The sequence below is a fragment of the Lytechinus variegatus genome, chromosome 3 (genome assembly GCF_018143015.1).
Source record: "Lytechinus variegatus isolate NC3 chromosome 3, Lvar_3.0, whole genome shotgun sequence".
Lineage (NCBI taxonomy): Eukaryota > Metazoa > Echinodermata > Echinoidea > Temnopleuroida > Toxopneustidae > Lytechinus > Lytechinus variegatus.
Window position 1 is genome coordinate 36,541,528 of NC_054742.1, and position 19,703 is coordinate 36,561,230.

At 34.8% G+C, this 19,703-nt stretch overlaps 3 protein-coding genes across 5 annotated transcripts in view; 2 read left to right on the plus strand and 1 right to left on the minus strand.

Moving 5' to 3' along the window:
- Positions 1 to 2,615, plus strand: part of LOC121410901 (general transcription factor 3C polypeptide 1-like) — a 70,631-nt gene extending 68,016 nt beyond the window's left edge. The window contains exons 34-36 of the mRNA XM_041603279.1: positions 423 to 868; positions 1,557 to 1,749; positions 2,298 to 2,615. Coding sequence (XP_041459213.1) covers positions 423 to 868; positions 1,557 to 1,749; positions 2,298 to 2,483 — 825 coding nt within the window. The 3' untranslated portion in view covers positions 2,484 to 2,615. The remainder of the gene's footprint in view (positions 1 to 422; positions 869 to 1,556; positions 1,750 to 2,297) is intronic.
- A 4,140-nt stretch (positions 2,616 to 6,755) lies between these two features.
- LOC121410902 lies at positions 6,756 to 15,429 on the plus strand. The gene is made up of 8 exons (XM_041603281.1): positions 6,756 to 7,167; positions 7,487 to 7,550; positions 9,071 to 9,123; positions 10,442 to 10,570; positions 11,662 to 11,864; positions 12,992 to 13,069; positions 13,882 to 14,089; positions 14,859 to 15,429. Exons 1-8 carry the CDS (start codon positions 6,978 to 6,980, stop codon positions 14,900 to 14,902), a joined length of 969 nt encoding a protein of 322 aa, XP_041459215.1. The 5' UTR covers positions 6,756 to 6,977; the 3' UTR covers positions 14,903 to 15,429.
- A 1,681-nt stretch (positions 15,430 to 17,110) lies between these two features.
- The window catches only part of LOC121410903 (sulfate transporter-like), a 42,186-nt gene continuing 39,593 nt past the window's right edge, over positions 17,111 to 19,703 (minus strand). For all 3 annotated transcript variants that reach the window (XM_041603283.1, XM_041603284.1, XM_041603282.1), the window contains 2 exons: positions 19,296 to 19,399; positions 17,111 to 18,946 (listed from right to left, as the gene is read on the minus strand). In XM_041603283.1, coding sequence (XP_041459217.1) covers positions 18,854 to 18,946; positions 19,296 to 19,399 — 197 coding nt within the window. In that variant the 3' untranslated portion in view covers positions 17,111 to 18,853. The remainder of the gene's footprint in view (positions 18,947 to 19,295; positions 19,400 to 19,703) is intronic.

A 19,703-nucleotide genomic window follows, 5' to 3' on the forward strand; every position in this document is an offset into this window, starting at 1 on the left:
ATTATTATGGACCTTATCATATTTTAAGTGACCAACTCCCTATGTTTGCATGTGTAAGTTCAGAGATGTCTTAAATTACTTGAAAATTCCCTTTTCTTGTAAAATTTTTTTAGACTTGGTTCATGTATGCATATTATCGTTAATGGTCTGATTATATTTTGGGGATCACATGGTCAAAGGTCTCAGAGGTCGTGTCTTGTTCTTGAAATTGAATAAAATATTTAAGGAAATCCCTTTATACTGACTAAATGATAATTTGAGATTTTTGCTTGATGACTGAATTCATAAAAGGTTTTATTTGGTGAATTTATATCTCCATCATTCACTTTGAATACATATATTTGATTTGTAAAGTAAATAAAAACTTTTTATAAAAATATCACTGTATTGTAATAGAAATTTATTATCTTTGCTTACCTTAGCTCCTAGAGGTGGGTACCTCTGTTGTGAGACTTGTGGCACAGAAGAATGCTTCCAAGTGGTTACTAAAATCAGTAAAGATAGTACCATTGCCTACCACCAGCACCCCTCCAGATAACAGTGGTTTGGCCAGTCCAGCAAAGAAGACTAAAGTACCAGAAGAATCCATTTCACAGGGAGGGACGATGAATGGTGATAATTCTGTTAGGGACAAGCAAGACGTTCATTGTGAAACTCACTCCTCAAATCAAGTGCCAACAGATGAGATACTCCTGGCAGCTTCTATTAACAGGAGAGGGGAGGGGGAAGAGTTTGAGAGAGACAAAGAGGTATCAGAAGAAAATCGCTTAGCAGAGACTATAGCTAAAGATGATGATGAAGCATTAGTATCGAAGGGAAAGAAACGGAAGAAAGGTGACAAGAAGGAAAAGATACAAGCGGTTGAAGTGTAAGTATACATGTGCTTATTAAAGTCATATCAAAGCATTTTTATTGTAATAGTAAAGATTCAAAAGACCCTAAGAAAGGCCTTTGCCTTGTCAGCTGGAATCCAGCTTTAAAGGTACACGGCACCTTTCATCTTTGTTTTTGATGAATTTAAACTAGGATTAGGGATGCTTGCTGGATGAAAGGCTTGTACTAACTATTGTTAATGTATGTAATGATTATATTGGACTTAAATTCTGCCATTCATATCTTCCAAATGTGTAGTGACTGATGTATCATTTTTCACCACTGCTTTAGTAACGAAAACTTGTTGAATTTGAATGTATGAATAAATGTAGCAACCACCTCCCCCTCCCCATCTAATGTTATTAATGTTTTCTAAATGAAATTCCTTTTAATACCTAGATTCAGGGTATGACATTATTCAAGATGATTAATTAAATTTTTAATTCAAATTTTGTGCTTGAGAACAATTTTCAGTACGTACATGAGTGATCAGATCCCATTTCAAGCATGTAAAGGGTGAAGTGAGAATTTTCAGCTAAGATGTTAGAACATAATTTAGATTTAAATCAAATTACAATATTAGTGAAATGAACTATGAACCAGAGAGGCTCCATCCCAAGCCTAAGTCTTGTTTTCAGGAGCAATCATGGATATATAACATTGCATATTGGTTATTGTTACAGGAAATATGAACAAGTGTCCATTCTGTGCCATCCCTGGACGAACATTGATGGGTCAGTCAGCATCAAGTCACTCATCTTATTTCTAAGTAGTGTTGGATTGATGATAATATCTAAGCCAGGAATCAAAGAGAGTGATATCTTTCAACATTACCAGTCCTGCATGTCTCCAGTAGATTGCTTACACCTCTTCAAGGTGAATCATCCTTTTTTTCTTCTCCATCTCATCATTCCTGTGAGGAGGTTGTTTTTACAGTGTCACTTAAGAACATTCCATGGTTCAAATGAAATCCTTTTCATTTTCAAAAAATTTCGCATCAATATACTTTGATCAAAGTGAGACCAAAATATGGGAAAAATCATATGAGATTTGAAGTGTGCTTTAAGTGGATAGCTGTTATAAGACCTGAAGGTATCACATTTTCTTAGTCAAAACACATGTCAATAGAGAACATATCTTACTGGGGGTCATGAGCTCCTTCTTAATGCAAAAAAATTATAGAATTTGTAACACTTTCTGTGTGCATTTCAGAATAATGGCACAAAATATCAAGACATCCCCTTCCTATTCTTTGATGATTTAGAATTAAAAACAATAATGAATGTGCTACCAGACATGTACATTTTCTATTATTGTAACATAAGAATTTTAGCATCTTTCATGGTTTGCGTACACTTCCGTCTTCAGCTTATGAATTGCTCATGGTCATTGGTCTAAATATTGATTATTATTACATCCTACAGATCTTGATGAATGCAGATATCATCACTAGGCATTCGACATACACCAGCACAAAACTGAATCTGTTTGGAGCTCCATTGAACACTAAACCCAAGGTGGTTATCTTCTACCAACCAACAGTAGCAGCACTTTTGAATTTAACACTGCTGAAAAACAATCTTGCTAATTCAGATAAAGAGGAGAGCTAACTCATCTGATTGTGGACTTGCCTTGAACATTAGACTCATGGACACACTCAAGTACCTCTGGACCTTAGGGATCCCTGATGAAATAAACAATTGACAGGAAACCTCTATGAATCCAAAGAAAGTAGCTGATTTCTACAAAATAAAGGGTTGTTTCACAAAGAGTTATTAACTCTTTGCACGCTGAATTAATTTTGGGGGGATGATAATGACAATTGTTTCCATGTCTTGGTCTTTCAAGATATCCATATTACACCATTGATACATATTATTATATTGGATGTCATCCAAGAATTATTGCCTTTTATAAGCTTATCTAATTTGAAGGTAGGGGAAAAAACTAATTATTACTGAATTTAATTGTACGAATGTGCAAAATTGCGAAATTAGCGTGCAAAGGGTTAAAGTATGACCCTTTATCTCATCATTGATTGTGATTGGCTCCTGAGTCCTGTTACCATGGTTAGTGCAATCAATGGCAAAGTTACAATAATTATAACACTTTATCTCATCATGTGGGAGTACATGTCTCCTTAAAATGTGCTGAATTTAGTGATGCATTTTATGATAACTTGGAATTTAAGTGCGGTTTCATTCACACCTAACTATTTGTGAATGGCCGATTCGGATTTCCTTTGAACTGTAATTAAGTTATCATAAACGTTATCAAATCCAAAATGTATTGAAAGTTTGTTATGCTGACTCTGTCCTGGGTCTCATTTCATAAAGAATTACAATTGTAGCAACTTTGCCATTACTGTAAATACCATTGACACTTTGATTGTGATTGGCTCCTGAGTCCTGTTACCATGGTTATTGCAATCAACAACAAAGTTTCAAAAGTGATAACACTTTATGAAATGAGTCCCTGATCTCCATTGAACACCAAACCCAAGACAACGTTCCTCTACAAATCTGTCTAATTGATATTGAAAGTACAGCTTTCTGAAGGAAACCCCAGCAATTTGAAATAAATGACCAGCTGGCTATCTCAGTTCTTTTGGTCCGCCCTTGACCATCCAATTTGAAATCCTCTTCTAACAACAGACCTTTGGCAGTTATGCTGGTATTAAAGGGGAAAATGTAGTCAAGTCAAATGAGTTAAGGTGATTTATCTGATTCTGTGTGAATTTTCATTAAAGCATCAAATTAAAGGCTTAAGTCCACCAACCTTTAATACCTATGGATGATGATGAATGCTAGCTCTATTGAATGATAAATTATCAAAGTGCAATGTTGTAGGATGTGTTTTGTTCATCCATTGAGCACTAAGGACACACAAAGATTACTGTGCTGAATCAATAGAAGCACAGATGAACTGGTTCTTCAGGATGGCCAAGGTTTATGTAGCTAAACAATGATTATGCTGCCATCTCATTTATTCCTGAGCCATCAATTAAAGTTGTTACAAGGATAAATTATACCATTTGCACATAGCAGGAATGTGAATGTGTTTTTCCTACTTCAGATATGGGTTTACCTGCTGAAATACAAACTACATGTATGAAGTTGTCCTTGTATCACTATTCCAGCTGTTTCTCCTACCATCTAAGGGTATTTAATTAATTAACCCTGATCAATACATATTTTCTTAGTAATATCAGATAGCTGGATATGTTCTGCCCTTTATCTGCCCTCAAGCCCAGTTAGATCAATACTGAATATAATTTGTTGTAGTACATAGGTTTTTTTACACTTCCATTATGACTCCAATTTCAAGTTCAAATGATCATGATGGGGAATGAAAGATCTAAACATTGAGTAAAAGTTATAATACCATATGAATTTCAGATAAGAATACAAGATATTGTTCATACAGTTGAGTTAAAGTAATAAAACTTAAATGAATTCCAAGCAAGAATAATAGATATCTTTTATACATATGGTTATGAAAGTTGCGTAAACTGCCCAACACCAGATTTATTCCAAGAATACTACCATTTGTTTAGTCAAATAGTTTGAATTCAAATGTAAATTGGGTGAGCATTGGCAGCAGAATGTGTATTGGAACCAGACCAGTCTATATATTTTTTTTATTTTTCTCGTACACAGAGCTTCAACACAAAACACTCAGCTGACTTGCTTGTATATGAATGTATGGCCACTTGAATACAATTTTTGAGGTGAAACAAATATATATCAATCTAATAAATGTTTTCAAAAAGCAATCAATATTCATTGTCCAAGTTTGGTACAAGTATTTCTAATAAATATCTTCAATATCTGCTGGCTTTGCATAATTTCAGACTAAAGACATGCAAAATGTTAAGACTGATTTCAAATGAATATGCCCTATATGTAAATTTCATTCCATTAATTTGGAGTGTAACAATGAACACTTACAGTGGGTAGTATGTTAACCACACATTTTATGATGGTATTTATTATTAATAAAAAGATTTTAATGTTTCAGGAATATGTTGTATCATTTTTATTGTTACATTACAATCATTTTCAGAAACCAAAGAGTGATACAAACAAAATCAGTTGGTGTGTTTTGGTAGAGAAAGGAGGCAAGAGAGTGGGGAAACAGAGAGAGAGATATATATAGACTACACACACACACAGCCACCCACCCTTACCCTCACATACCCACACACACCCACATGCAGGGATAGAGAGAATCAGGGAAAGGGTGTTTAATGTATGTACCTACTGTCTATTTGACAAGGACCGCAGAAGCTGGGGGGGCTGCAACCCCCCCCCCCCACTTTTTTTTTCATAACCATGTACACACAAAAAAAATTGACCATACGATTGTGATTTTTTGCATGGTCAGCCCCCCCCCCCCCACTTTGAAAACCGTTCCGCGGTCCCTGTTTGATGTGAACATTTTTGTAGTAAGGTAGACAAAACTCATAAAAGGGCAATTTTCACCAGTGGATTTCATGTCTTTTTCCTTCTTTATGTCATTGACCAATATATAAAGGGATTGTTCATATTTCTTGACTTCTGTGTTTGATAGGTGTTTTAAATTTCATAGACTAGTAGAGGGGAGAGACGGAAGGGGGGGGGGTCAAGTTTGAACAATTGACCTTTCCTTTTACTATGATAGGCAGATCTCAAAGCAAGATATGCGAGCATGTCTACCATAGCAGGATGCAGAAATCGCACAGACCAGGTGACTAGAATAGCACATCAATGAACACTTGTCTTTATGAAGGTATTTCTACTTTGAATGCCTGTGCATGTTGCTATTACAATTTTCTTGGTCAGCGATGTAATACCAGTCGCCCATTATTGCTTTCAATGTATCCAATGAAAAGCACAATTCAAAAGAATATTATGAATAATCAAGGTATCAAAGTTGGTGCTTATCTCGTATATTAAGGCATGCCATTTGAGTTCAAATGACCTGATCATGAGCAGAATGGAACTTCAAACTAGCTTATTTCCCGAAGACCTTGACTCTACTTTCCGACCTGGGTATATGAATCTATTTAGAAAGGAAAGAATGAAGGTAAAGTGAAAATTTCATATAAAGAGAAAGTTTTTTATGAAGCTGAGCAACTTATATCATCCCGACCGGAAATGATAAGTAGCTACTGCAGGTTTTAATATGTGTGAATTAGTAGAAAAATAGGTCAGAACCGGGGGGAGGGGGTGTGTTGAAAAAGAAACAAATGTGTTTTATAAATGTGATAAAGTGGCTGTTTGGACCATATCCGTAATAATTGGATGGAATTCTATCTCAATATTAAAAACTGATATGTATCATATCTATTGGGAGGCCACAACCCAAGGACAGGCACAAACTTTTATTAAAAGGTATGCTTCTTACTATTGTATTGTAATGTCCGCAAAAAGGGGTGGTTTGTTTGGGTTTTTTGTGGGGCTGTCCCCCCCCCCCCCGATATCTGCCACTTGTCATTGAGAGTATCCTGAATTCTGACATTTTCATTTTATTGGAAAAATATGTGATTTACATGCAATCCTCATTCTGTCTGGAAAGCAGTGGCTCAATGAGCCAGACAATTTAGGGAGCACGACATTAAATTTCTCAAACTTTTTAGCATTACTAAATTGAAAATTCAACTTTGTGATAGATTTCGAAACAATAAAAATCCTGCTTTCTTTTCTTTTTGTACACCTGGCGAGCGTTTCATCAATATTTTCATCCGACAAGATGTCAGATTTGACATCTTTCCTTGATTTTGATTGGCTGGGAGGCGCTGTTTCTATGGTAACTGTCGGATAAAACGTCCGACAAGTCCTTTCATGAAACGCCCCCCTGATCGTATCTTTAAAAAGTTCTCACAAAAAAATGTCACTGGTATTCGGAATACTAGTTTTCTAGAACATAATTATGCAGCGTCTCCATATCCATTGTGGCTGAATAATGGGGCGGAGGTAAGGCAGCTGTACTGTATATAATACTTCCTGATTGGTTTCAGGGATGGTAATCAAATCTCTTTCTCATTAATTCTCCGTCCCGGAATTGGTCTCCTGCAACGTTGAATCCTCAACGCTTCATACCATCCCTCTTATACAACAACGATGGACGGGGAGACTCTCGTAATGGCAAAAAGCAATGAAAACCAAGGTTTGATCCGAATAACGATCATCCTTGTTATCATTAGTTTGATGGTATCTACGATCGCCATCATCTTGTCTGCTACAAGTCTTTCCAGAGAAGGGACAACCATCAATGTTGGCGATGCCGGTTCTACCACAGGAAGCTCTGCAGGTATGCACATTTTAGAATTAAATACTGAGCATGCCGGAGCCTTGCATATATCCAGGCGAGACTGTCAGATGCGTTTCACTTGTTATCTATCTATCTATCTATCTATCTGTCTATCTATCTATCTGTCTGTCTGTCTATCTCGCACTTTTTCTCTATCACTTCTCTCTTTGTTTCCTTTATTTGATTGCAACTAATTTCTTATAATAAAATTTCAATTAGTTTATCTTCTTTGAAAATATTACACACAATAAGGCCTTCTAAGAAATTGTTGATTTTTTAAATTAAGAAAAATATCTCAAATATTAATTTATCCTTGCAGGCAAGCTTGCTGATGACGTGTGGACTTTTGCTATAGGTCACGATGGATCAAACGTTGAGTACTTGTGAGTGGTTTTAAAACAAAACTGATCAAGTGTTTGTTCATTATTATTATCGTATATCATTGTATCCGATGTATACTACAAAGAGTTTCGATCATTTGTCTGTACCGAACCTCACATTAGTGTGAGTGAGATTCTAGTTGATTATGAGAAGCATTTTTTTTAGATCAGTGGTGTACCGTGGGTCATGACATGGGGGGGGGGCACGGTCAAAAATGTTGAGTCACTTAGTTGGCGCGCGAAGCGCGCTCAATTGCCAGGTATACTGACGTAATAGAGACATTTTAAGGACTGTGCCATTAAACGGATATGCATCTCACTTATCAAATAATACGAGCGAGAAGCGCGAGCTGAAATTTTTTTATATTCAGACCTAAAAAAAAATATCATATAAGCAACTTTTTTTAATCGTGATACGAACCTCTCTCACAAAACAGACCGTGAGGGGGCGAAGCGCACGAGCTGAAAATAATTGTATATATTGACCACAAACAGGGACAGGACATTTTAAGGAATTCATGAAGAGCATACATATCTCACCATAGTCATCTAATGCAAGCTTATTTTGTTAGAATTACACCTAACACATGAAGCACTTTTTTCGGTGCGAAATGAACGTTTTTGAAATTCAGACCTGAAGGGGCATTCTAAGGCTTGTTTGTAGGAATGCGTATTTCACTAACCAAATGTTGCGATCGCGAAGCGCGAGCTGCCATTTTTTTACACACTCTAAAAAAAAGGGTTTACCCAATAATGGGTAAAATAACACAAAGGCAAAATGTACTTCAGATTAAGTCTATAGTGATTCCCCTATATAGCCACTGAAAATAAAAGAAAAACCACCCAAGCTTTTAGCTCTTTAAGCAGTGTAGATCATTGTTTTATCGGGCCCTCTATTGAACAAAGCTGGATCCGCCCCTGATATATATTTAGAGCCGGAATAGAAACCTTGGATCTCTGACTATATGGTCTCATTCATAATCTGGGTTTGTAGGCCTATACAAACAATGGCTCTATCCTGCGAATGAACCACCATGAACCACCAGTTTCATATATATTCAATTATTATCATTTAATTTCTATCATTTTGTTTACAGCTGCATCATTCATATTATATATATATATATATATATATATATATATATATATATATATATATATATATATATATATATATATATATAAACAAGTGCACACCTAGTTACCAATAATGCATATAGCATTTCCATTTATTTGAAAGCAAGATGAAAGAGCATTGCAGATTAAACACCTCCGGGCTCACGGGCATAGGTGCCGCAGCCGGGGATCGAACCCCGGACTTTCTATGTATGGCCAGGCGCCTTAGACCACTCGTTATCTATAAACAATCGTAAATGTTTATAGATACAATTTTACCCATTCCGATACACAAAATTAACTAGTAGGATAATAATTGATAAGAATCACATATGAAAATAATTGTTCGTTGTATTTATGTTTTTTTTTTTGATGATTTTACAATGTTTTATAACCTTTATCCATAGTGATCAGACTAGTGGAACGCTTCGTGGGTTTCATGTCGACATTGTCAATGCAGGTAAGTTGAAAGTTTTTAAATATGTAACAAGTATATAGTCGGCATCATTGCCGTAAATCCATAACGTCAAACTATTCAAGTAGGGGGATGAAACAATAGATCCCCCCCCCCGAACAATTACGTTCGCCACTTGGATTTACGGCAGTGGTGGGCATGTTTGTATTTTACTGGGATTTTTAGGTTCCTCTTTCATGCATTTCCGTTGAGAAAGATCTTGTCATTCCTTCCTTAATATTTATAGATAATTAAATAAAACAATATACAGTGCGTCCCAGAAAAAACGAAACCGAGATTTAGCGATCATTTATCATTACTTAATCATAAATGAAATAGACAAATGACCTCCCAATTTAAAGCTTAGAATCTCCTCTTTCATCTGATATTACTTACATTATTTCTCATTCACGCATGAGTGAGCAAATACAATTTGAAGAAAGGATATCAAAAACTCATTGGGGGGGGGGTATTTGGGTTTCAAAAAGAAAACCACATTTTTGAAAAGTTCAATATCTCCTCTTTAATTTGATACCTAAATTACAGAAAATGGTCAAGAAATAAGAAAGTTCTGGTCATTTGAAATAAGGCTTGAATTTCAATAATTTCATAAAATGAAAAGGTTCTCCAGGCTGGCTATCAAACTCACTCGACACTCCGTTTTGTTGACGATCAGCCATGCATTGAATCTTTTGTTCACCATGTGAAAGCTTCTGTGGGAAACAGGTGAAACCAGTTTATCTCATGAAATTATGGAAATGCAAGCCTTATTTCAAATGACCAGAACTTTTTTATTTCTTGACCATTTTCTGTAATTGAGGTACCAAATTAAAGAGCAGATATTTAACTTTTCAGAAATGTGGTTTTCTTTTTGAAACCCAGATACCCCTCGCCAAATGAGATTTTGGTATCCTTTCTTCACATTGTTTTTGCTCACTCATGCGTGAATAAGAAATAAGCTAAGTAATATTAGATGAAAGAGGAGATTCTAAGCTTTAAATTGGTAGGTCATTTGTCTATTTTATTTATGATTAAGTAATGATAAATGATCGCTAAATCTCGGTTTCGTTTATTCTGGGACGCACTGTATAACGAAGACGGCTTGGTAAAGATCATCTTCATGTTCATAGTCCTACTTTTTGTGATCATGTCTTAATTAAATTTGTCTTGATTTGTCAGTGATGAAATTGATAAACTAGTGATTTTGTCTTACAGAATATTTCATGCAATTTTTTAGTACGGCGAAAAAAACAATATTGTGTATCGGTCTTAATATTGATGTTGATAATAATGCATAATTCTTGTTTTGTGGTTGTATTTGTAGTTTGCGCCCAAGCTAACAAGAATTGCCGTTTGATATGGGATGTTTACAGCAATTGTTGGGATTCACAAGCTGGTCAGTTAGCACGGGGTGGAATCGGTCTTATGGGCGGATGGTATGACGCGTGCACAGGTATGTAGAATTGATTACAACCATGATTGACTGTGATGACAAATGATGATGATGATGATGACGATGATGGTGGTGATAATGATGATGATGGGGAGGAGGATGACGATGATGATGATTATGATGATGATGAAGGTGATGATAATGACAATGATATTGAGGATGATGGTGATAATGATGATCGGATGATGATGGTGATGATGAAGGTGGTGATGATGATGGTGATGATGATGATAGGGAAACGTTGGAAATGATATAATGAAGGATATAAAGTAGCTTCGTTAACACAGTTCACACCAGTGATCAGTAATTTACCTTCTGTCAAGAGTGATTAATATAATTATTAATATACTAAACTTGATTCATTGTATTTTCAATTTTAATCAGATATTCGTGACATGTAATCACTCATGGACTCTATAAAATGATTGAATTTTGAGATTGTATTTTTATTTGTTGTAAGCATGTATAATGTAATTCTGATAAATCACCAACTGAACATTCAAATTTGGTTTGAAATCTAGAAAATCAGATCGCTGAGATAAAATCTTAAAAATACAACTGAGAGTGAAACCAAATTAACCCAAGAAATCGTTTCCTCGTCTGTATAATTATGCCCTGACCAGTATAGGAGCGGCAAAAGTACAGAAGGAAGTGCCTAGATAAACGGATATTCGATCGATGTTTATTCTTACATGTAAATCAATCAAAGTCAGGAACTAGTATCGGCCTTCTGATACTCTACATTATTTAGGGGAAAAAATATAGTCGACTTTACATCACGTGCTTTAGGAATTAAATGAAATCCTGCCTGAAACACTATCGTAGATAAGACCTATATAGGCCTACGTAGTAAAATATCCTGATTATTATTATGATTGTTATAATCGTGTCTTTATTATTAATACATGTATGACTAAAATTATTATACTCTATTATATTATAATCATATTACTTGTTGGTGTTGTTGGACTTATTATTATTGAATTAGTGCTTTTATTGGTCGAATAATAGAACTATGTATTTGCCGTGTCTCTAAAGGTTGTCATCACTATTCAACTCGTATCATAGGCAGTATTTCATATGATTTACAGGATGGTTTAATACATACGAACGAGCTTTAACTTTCAAGTTCACCAATCCCATTCGTAAGAAATTCAACGGACAATTCTTCGTTAAACAAGGAAACCCAAACAGCTTTAATCCTACATCTATTGGTTCTACCCAGAAGATTGGATTCGGAGACGGTTGGTCAAGTGATGAACATTGTCTTGGAAGAAACTCGGATACTATTTCGGTATGTTAGCATAGATTATTCAAAGACTACTTACATTTTAGCTCTGTTTAGTTTAGCTTATATACATCCCTTAGCTTATCATAGTTTAGTCTAGTATTTAAATTGATATTTTATTTTTGGTTTCGTTTCGTTTTGATATGTTTGACAAGTTTAGTTTTTTTTAGTCCAGTTTACTTAAGTTAGGTTCCCTAAATTCAGTTTAGTTTATCTTGTTCAGCTTATCCAGTTTAGTTTCAGTTTGTTATTTTTTTTTCAGTTTAGTTTAAAGTTTAGTGTGGTTTAGTTCAGACTGACAGACTCGATGAGTATAACCGAGTTTAGTCTAGTTTAGTTTATTTCCTTACTTTAATTCATTTAGTTTAGTTCATTTCAGTTCAGTTAAGAAAAGTTTATTTTTATTTCTTTCCGTTTAGTTAAATTTAGACCCGATAAGTTTAGTCTAGTTCCGTTCAGTTCTTATTGGTTAGATGGATTACTTTTTATGTTCTATAGTCCGTTCATGGCTTATATCGCATCTTGCATAGATCAGCCATCCTGGGGGCGTTTCATCAATATTTTCGTCCGACAAGTTGTCAGATCTGACAACTTTCCTGGATTCTGATTGGTTGTGAAGCACTGTTACTATAGTAACTGTCGGATAAAACAGAACTTGTCAGATAAAACGTCTGACAAGTCCTTTCATGAAACGCTCCCCTGGTCATAAAGCCCATGCATAAGTGACCAATATATGTATAAAATTTTCAACATAAATAAATAATGATAATAGCCGAAATGGGAATAGTGAAAAGTTAATACTAGCTTATTATTCATAAGAGTTATTAACCCAATATTCTAAACTTACACCACATCCTTGTAATTGGAAAATGATATTGTGTAGTACTCTCGAAAATGTCAATATCGAATGTATGATATTGTGTAAATGAACGATCTCGTGGCAATTTAATTTGTCAATTATTTTGAAATTTGAAATTTTCTGCACAGATAAATGGTGCGTCCTGTGTGTGATAAACAGTGTACTGATTGATATCAATCTCGTTAATGATTAGGATTAAAAATATTTCCTCTATTGATGTTTTTTCTTTAGACATATAAATCGCATTTGTATTTGTTTCTTTGTTGTTTTGTAGGGTGTGCCCCTTGACCCCTCCCAGGTGGTTCACTATGGCAACAGAAATCAATTGATAGATGCAGTTAATAATAATGAGGCGAGTATAAACACTCTAGATATACCATCTATTTATTCATTTACGCATTCGTTATACAATGATCAAGCAGCATACACTGAAACGTTAAAGGATATAAATGGAAAGACATTATTAAAGAGGACAATAGGAGAGAGAAGTTGGCACTCTCTCACTTGCATTATCACCTGCGTGGTGTATATAGCAATTTCATAAATAAAAGCAAAATCTGATGTGCCATTATTTTCTCTTTTTTTAACTTTCGATTTCGATCAAGTTCTCTCCTTATTGCTTGTTTTGATTGTTTTTGTGTTTTGTTAGTGTTTGTTCTTGGGGTGATCTCAACATCTAAGACTGTAAATTGGGCTTCATATTACTGAATAGTTTTCATTTTCACGCTGGATACGACGCTGATGAAAAATTTGGCCTACTGGAATTGGAGAATAATTTTGGTTTAGTTTCACCAAATTCTGCGTTGCTTACAAGATGGTCACTGTCACAATTTGATATATCTTCATTGAATCTTTCATTGCGATTTCTTATACTTATAATGTTAGCATTCCACGAGAATAGTATAATGGGGGGTATGTTGACTAACATTAGGTCACCAGGAGAGGCTCGCATTATCATTCATTATTTGGACCTAAAAATATAGACCTACCTCTTTTTGTCGTTATTGGCTACTAGAATTTTGCATGAATATCAAAGTATTCGTTGTGCATGTTATCGAAAAAAATCAATCACATAGCTTTCCAAATTTACAGTATTATTGTATAAAGTTGTTTGGAAATGAACAGTTCAGTCTAAATAAGTTTATACTTTGATCTTTACGCTAGGTAGTGGCAGTATTCACCAATGCCCATACACTATTAAACAGTGGGCTTGAACAGGTTGGACCAACCATAACCAATTGTCAACGAGCAGGTGGATCCATTATGACTCCTATGCAGAGTACACTGCCTGACTGGTGGAACCCAGCCTTTGACGCTCTTAAACAAAGTGGAGCTTACAAGGATATCTGCGCTAAGTTAGATAACGAACATGGTAAGCAATACACATCTCACAGTCTTATGGAGCATTAGAAGAAAATATTTGCAATCAATAGCGACTTCTGAAAGTTTCCATGGTGAAGAAGAAAATGTAGCGGTTTCACGGTACTCCGTGTAGGTCCTATTCTTTCGTGGGCATATTCTTCTGAAGACGACAAGAACATACTTTTCGAAAAGTCGAGTTTGGGTGGTACTTTTCATTTCCGCAACAACATATGCCCCCATATGCACACGAAAGAATACATTGTGTACCATGAAACCACTACACTACTCAATTGCAACTATAAAAAATTTACTTTCTTTTAGCAAGAAGAAGACCAGTAATCAATTACAAATTTATAATTAATCACAAGATATATGATTGATTTGGAAACCTAACACTGACGTCGCTTGTGCTACGAAAGAGAATGAGAACTTCCTCGGCAATGGATGTGTGTACCCTTTAAATGATATTCGAAATGTTTAATACTTTTATATGCAAGACACCCTTGGATTTGCATCTTCTGGTTGTGTTCCCTAAACCGTGGAAATGTCCAAAGTTGTTTTATCAGAATGATTTCATGAAGACTATTAAGATGGAATGTGGTTATGCAAAAGGATAATTTGACCCCCCCCCCCTGTTTTCAGATCCGCGCGGGCTCAACGGTGTTAATATGTGATGCAAGAATATCGAGAAAACTTAGGCGAATTATTGTTAATTACTACATTGAAAATAGATTTAATTTTCACAAAGACTTAAAATATATTTTTTTTTGCTTTCAAAGGATCTCAACGTGGATTTGGTGGAGATGTCGTGTGCCTTGACTAATAACAATATCGACAGCAGCAAGCTTATAACAAGATTTAGTGACATCATCAGCTTCTCAAGAAGTTCATAAGCCCAATTTTAAGCGTTTTCTTGTATGGTTTATTTTTACGAAGTTAAGGATGATTTTTAATCAATTTTCTTGTATAGTTAAATTTTACGAAGTTTTATTCTATTTTGTGAGGATATAAAAACATTTCATTTTGTGGATATTTTCATTTGGTAAAAGAAGCCCAAATGATATCTATTATTGAATACCGGCCAAATAAAAAAATGCTGGGGCGTCCTGCAGCACCTTCAGCACCCTTAGCAATGATGACCGAGGTGATTATGAATATCTTAATAATTAAGTTTCCAGAAGGAACGATTATTGGTGCTGACGAGGCAATATATTTTTATTCTTTCAAATGATAACGAAGTGGTTCTTCTTTTTTTTTTACATGTTTTGTATTGACGAATCTACTGATGACGTTTGTAAATTAACCACCAGACAAGTGAAGCAGATTGTTGTAATAAACCAGTTTGATTTGGAATTCAATTGCTGAGAATCTTATTTATGGATATGTTTTCACTACTTTACATTGTAAAATCACGTCAGGGGAAAGGGGACGGCCAACCGCTCCCTACTACTTTTCAATTCGTAGGGAAAAAAGTGAAAAGGAGGGAGAAAAGAGAAAGAAAGGAATTGAAAAGAGGGACCTGTAACTGTTTAAAATCCCCATTGTTCAAATTATAAAAAAATTCTTCACCCTTTCGAAATATTCTAGGACCGCCCCGAGCTGTATACATCGTCAATTTCATATGCATTCAATCCATAGGGGTTTCAAGTTGTTTGCATTATTTTCTTATCAACCGCGTAGCCAGGATTTCATTTTGGAGGGGGCGGTAAATGCTCGCGAAGCGCGCTCCCTATAAAGGGGGTGGATGCAGGGAGGGGGAGTTTCCCCTCCCGCGCGAAGCTTTTGGTGTTTCATAAATTGAAATGAAAAGGAGCCATCTCTCTTGTCTCTAGTACCTATATCAGCTCCAATTCAGTTGACGATTTTGAACCTTCTTTTCAACAGTGATTGTGAACGCACAAACAAGGAATACAATGGTGGAAATTAAAATACTGATAACCCCGCGCGAAGCGCGGAAGGTAAAGCGTTTTATCAATTTTTATCCATGGAAAGGGTCCCGAGAAAAGGGTATTCTCAAAGATATATTGAATACTTCTCTTGGAAAGATCAGAATTGATTACAAAACAATTTAGCGACAGTGCATATCTTTAACTCGCAAAACAGAGGAGAAGAAATGTATTTGTCGGGAGGAAGATATTCCTTCCCGCACAGAGCAATGATACTCTGAAATTTCAAAGGGCGGACGTTTCATCTAATGCAGGTATCTTGTACCCCATCGGCTCTAATTCAATTGATTTTCTAAGATTATTGAACTTCATTACAAGGAAATTAGTGCGCAAACAGTTGATACTTCTGTGATTTATTGAAATTATATAAAAAATGATGCCTAATTTCTTTGACTTATCATGAAGCGCTTCATTTTAAATCAAAGAAACGTAAGTGTCATTCAAAATTTCAAACTGAGGGCGCAAAACAGGACAGGAGATGAACGTGCAGGGAAATGACATGAAATTTAATAGAATTTTATAAAAAATATTGTACTTTTTTTTATTCAATACGACATGAATTCTATACCTTCCTCTTTTTAAACTAGGAACCTGTTTGCCCCCAAATTGTGGTTGTTTAGTAATGAGCTGAAAAGCGGGAGAAGTTGACTTTATGGAGGTGACGGCAGAAACTGATATAAAGATTTTACCCGCCCGGAGCCGACCCGACCAAAAGTTGCGCGATCGATAAAAAGAAAGGATAACTTCATATACTTCGGCCTAACCTTACTCTAAATCTATGCCCTATATACATTTGAACTTTAACTGGCAAGAAACACATAATTTATAGCTGAGGTGAAAAAATAGGGTTAGGGAAAGGGTGGGGGAAACAATGGAGAACTTCAATATTGTCATTTAACCGCGCGCAGCGCGGAAGCAAAATTCATATAAAAACATAGAGCAAGAATGAAGGAGTTTCTCTTTTGAGAAAAAAAAGAATAAAAAGGAAAAATAAACACAAAGCTACCTTTCCTCCCTTCCCTTTTCCTTTTCTCCTCTCTTTTTCCTTTTTTTTTCTTTTTGGGGACGTTTTGTGGGGGCGACCGCCCCCCTGGCTACGCGCCTGTTTCTAGTAAAGGGAGTAAATCTCACATTTTCAAAATTAATACATGGAAGCCTAGTATGAAATTCTATGAAATTTCACAATGGAATCACTCAAAAATTGTGTTTAAATTGCTCAATGTCGATTTTTTTGGGGGGGAAAATATACCTTTATAAGGTCAGAAGAGAGAATTCAAATTTACATTACAATGGAAACATATGTATTTCAGCAACAACAAACACACAAAATTGGGGATTAAAGCATGGCGAATAAACATATCTTTACATTTTATTCCAGAAGAGTTTTGATACCAAAATATAAAACAAATGATTAATATAGTTTAGTACATCGTCAATTTCATATGCATTCAATCCAATTAAGGGTTTCAAGTTGTTTGCTTCATTTCCTAATTATGATTAGTAAAGGGAGTAAAACTTACATTTTCAAAATAAATACATGGAAGCCTAGTATGAAATTCTATGAAAGTTCACTCAGGAATCACTCAAAAATTTTGTTTAAATTGCTCATTGTCGATTTTTTTTTTGTTTGGGGGGGGGAATATACCTTTATAAGGTTAGAAGAGAGAATTCAAATTTACATTACAATGGAAACATATGTATTTCAGCAACAACAGACACAAAATTGGGGATTAAAGCATGTCGAATAAACATATCTTTGCATTTTATTCCAGAAGAGTTTTATACAAAAAATAGAAAACAAATGATTAATATAGTTTATAAACACATAAGCACCATAAATTGATGAAAATCAAAGTAAGATGATTATTTCATACATTTTGCAAACACACAACACATTTTAAACCCCGTAAGAAGAATAATTGATCAAACATATTTTGTAGATATAGATATATATATATTTTTTTATAAAAGTGGTATGAACTCTAAACATTTCTATATCAAAATAAACGGAATGAAATAAAGCTGATATCACACGGAATAATATAGTATGACTGTTCAAAAGGCCACTACAATGCAATTTATGAGATAAAATGTCGTTTATTAATGATTACTAAACAAGCATCAAAATGATAGGAAATAATTGTGAATAATTCGAGTTCAGAGATGGTGTGTATTGTTGGTATACTGAAAATAAACATACTCATTTCGATTTAATCAATTTAGACAATTGTACATTCTCTGAGAATAAGACATTTTACAGGAAAAATGTACTAAAGGTGTAAATAATGTAGTTCATACTCCTTTATATTCACATTTAAGTATTAAACGCCAATTACTCCCAAAATAATGCTTAATTCATACACAATCCCATGAATGAATTCATACATAACGGGATTTATAATTTTCATTTTAAGATTCAAACGTAGAATATTCCGATCTCCAGACATGTGTGTCTATGTTAACGAACCTATATCAAATAATTAATGCATTCTTTAAATTAGTCGAATCAACTTTAACAACTTATTTGGTAAAGAATCTGATATCTTTATCGCCAACAGAAGGTCACTTATACATATTCAGAGTTAATATTGGTAAACCATGACTGAATTAATTTCTTTTGTATTTCATTTCGCCCACCATCAAGCCTACACCACACAGAATTTCATCTTCAATTCACCCCCAAAATTCACATTCTTCCAAAGAAGTAAAGTGTACATCTACTCTGAACTGTAAATAATAAAACCGATGCTATACTCTATGCTTAGGAAACCAACCATCGATTCAGTGTCACCAAGAATTATCCCCGTCCGATCGATGATTTGAATGTTCTAGAGTTTTGTTGCTTCATTTGTTGAGTTTTCGAAATCTCTGTTGTCAACGGATACCGTCTCTGCTTGTGATGGTGTTTTGTCCTTAAGAGCCTGGAAAAAGAGATGTAAAAGAAATATTTCAGAGTCGAATGGTGTAAGGTATATAACAGGTGGTCATGTATAGTTGAGTAGCCCTCATAGATCCCCAAGAATAGTTTTGAAAATAGTGAAAATATGAATATTCATTTTGAATAACACAATCGAATACATGATATACATATAAATATATATATATTTAATTAAATGTATAGAATGTACTGCATTCCTTTAAGGTGGGTGCACTCAGTTTAAGACATTATTAAGGAAAGATCATTAAGTATGCATACCAACAATACAAATTCATTAGACAGAAAATTAGTTTCTTTGACAAGAAGGGCGGAGGTACAAAAAGAATACCTACATGTTTCCTTGACAAAGCCAATACAGCGTCGTGAATGGAAGGATAGAAGTTATCACTCTCATCATCAAGATGACCAATCAACTTGATCGACTGCATCACAGAATCTACAGCAATGGAAAATTGAATTCTCGTTTCTTATTGGTTAACGACACTGTCCAGTTAGTTGCCATTAAAACCTGCAATGATCTAAATAAAATATGATTCATATCAAATTATTTTTTTTAAGCTGGTGCACAATCAAAGAGATTTCCCGTGCATGCGCGCATATTCCAGATATTTAGAAAGGATGTAATCATTCTAATTGTCTTTATTTGAATCTGAAAAAAATGCGAAAATGAACATCAACGGATAATTTATGGGCCAAGCTTCAACTTCTGTCACGTGACTGTCAATTTGAGCAATCATACA

Coding starts and splice junctions, on each gene's coding strand:
- LOC121410902 (XM_041603281.1), top strand. CDS start 6,978: ATGGACGGGGAGACTCTCGTAATGGCAAAAAGCAATGAAAACCAAGGT. Junction 7,551..9,070: donor GGATCAAACGTTGAGTACTT/GTGAGTGGTTTT, acceptor CTTTATCCATAG/TGATCAGACTAGTGGAACGC. Junction 9,124..10,441: donor TGTCGACATTGTCAATGCAG/GTAAGTTGAAAG, acceptor TTGTATTTGTAG/TTTGCGCCCAAGCTAACAAG.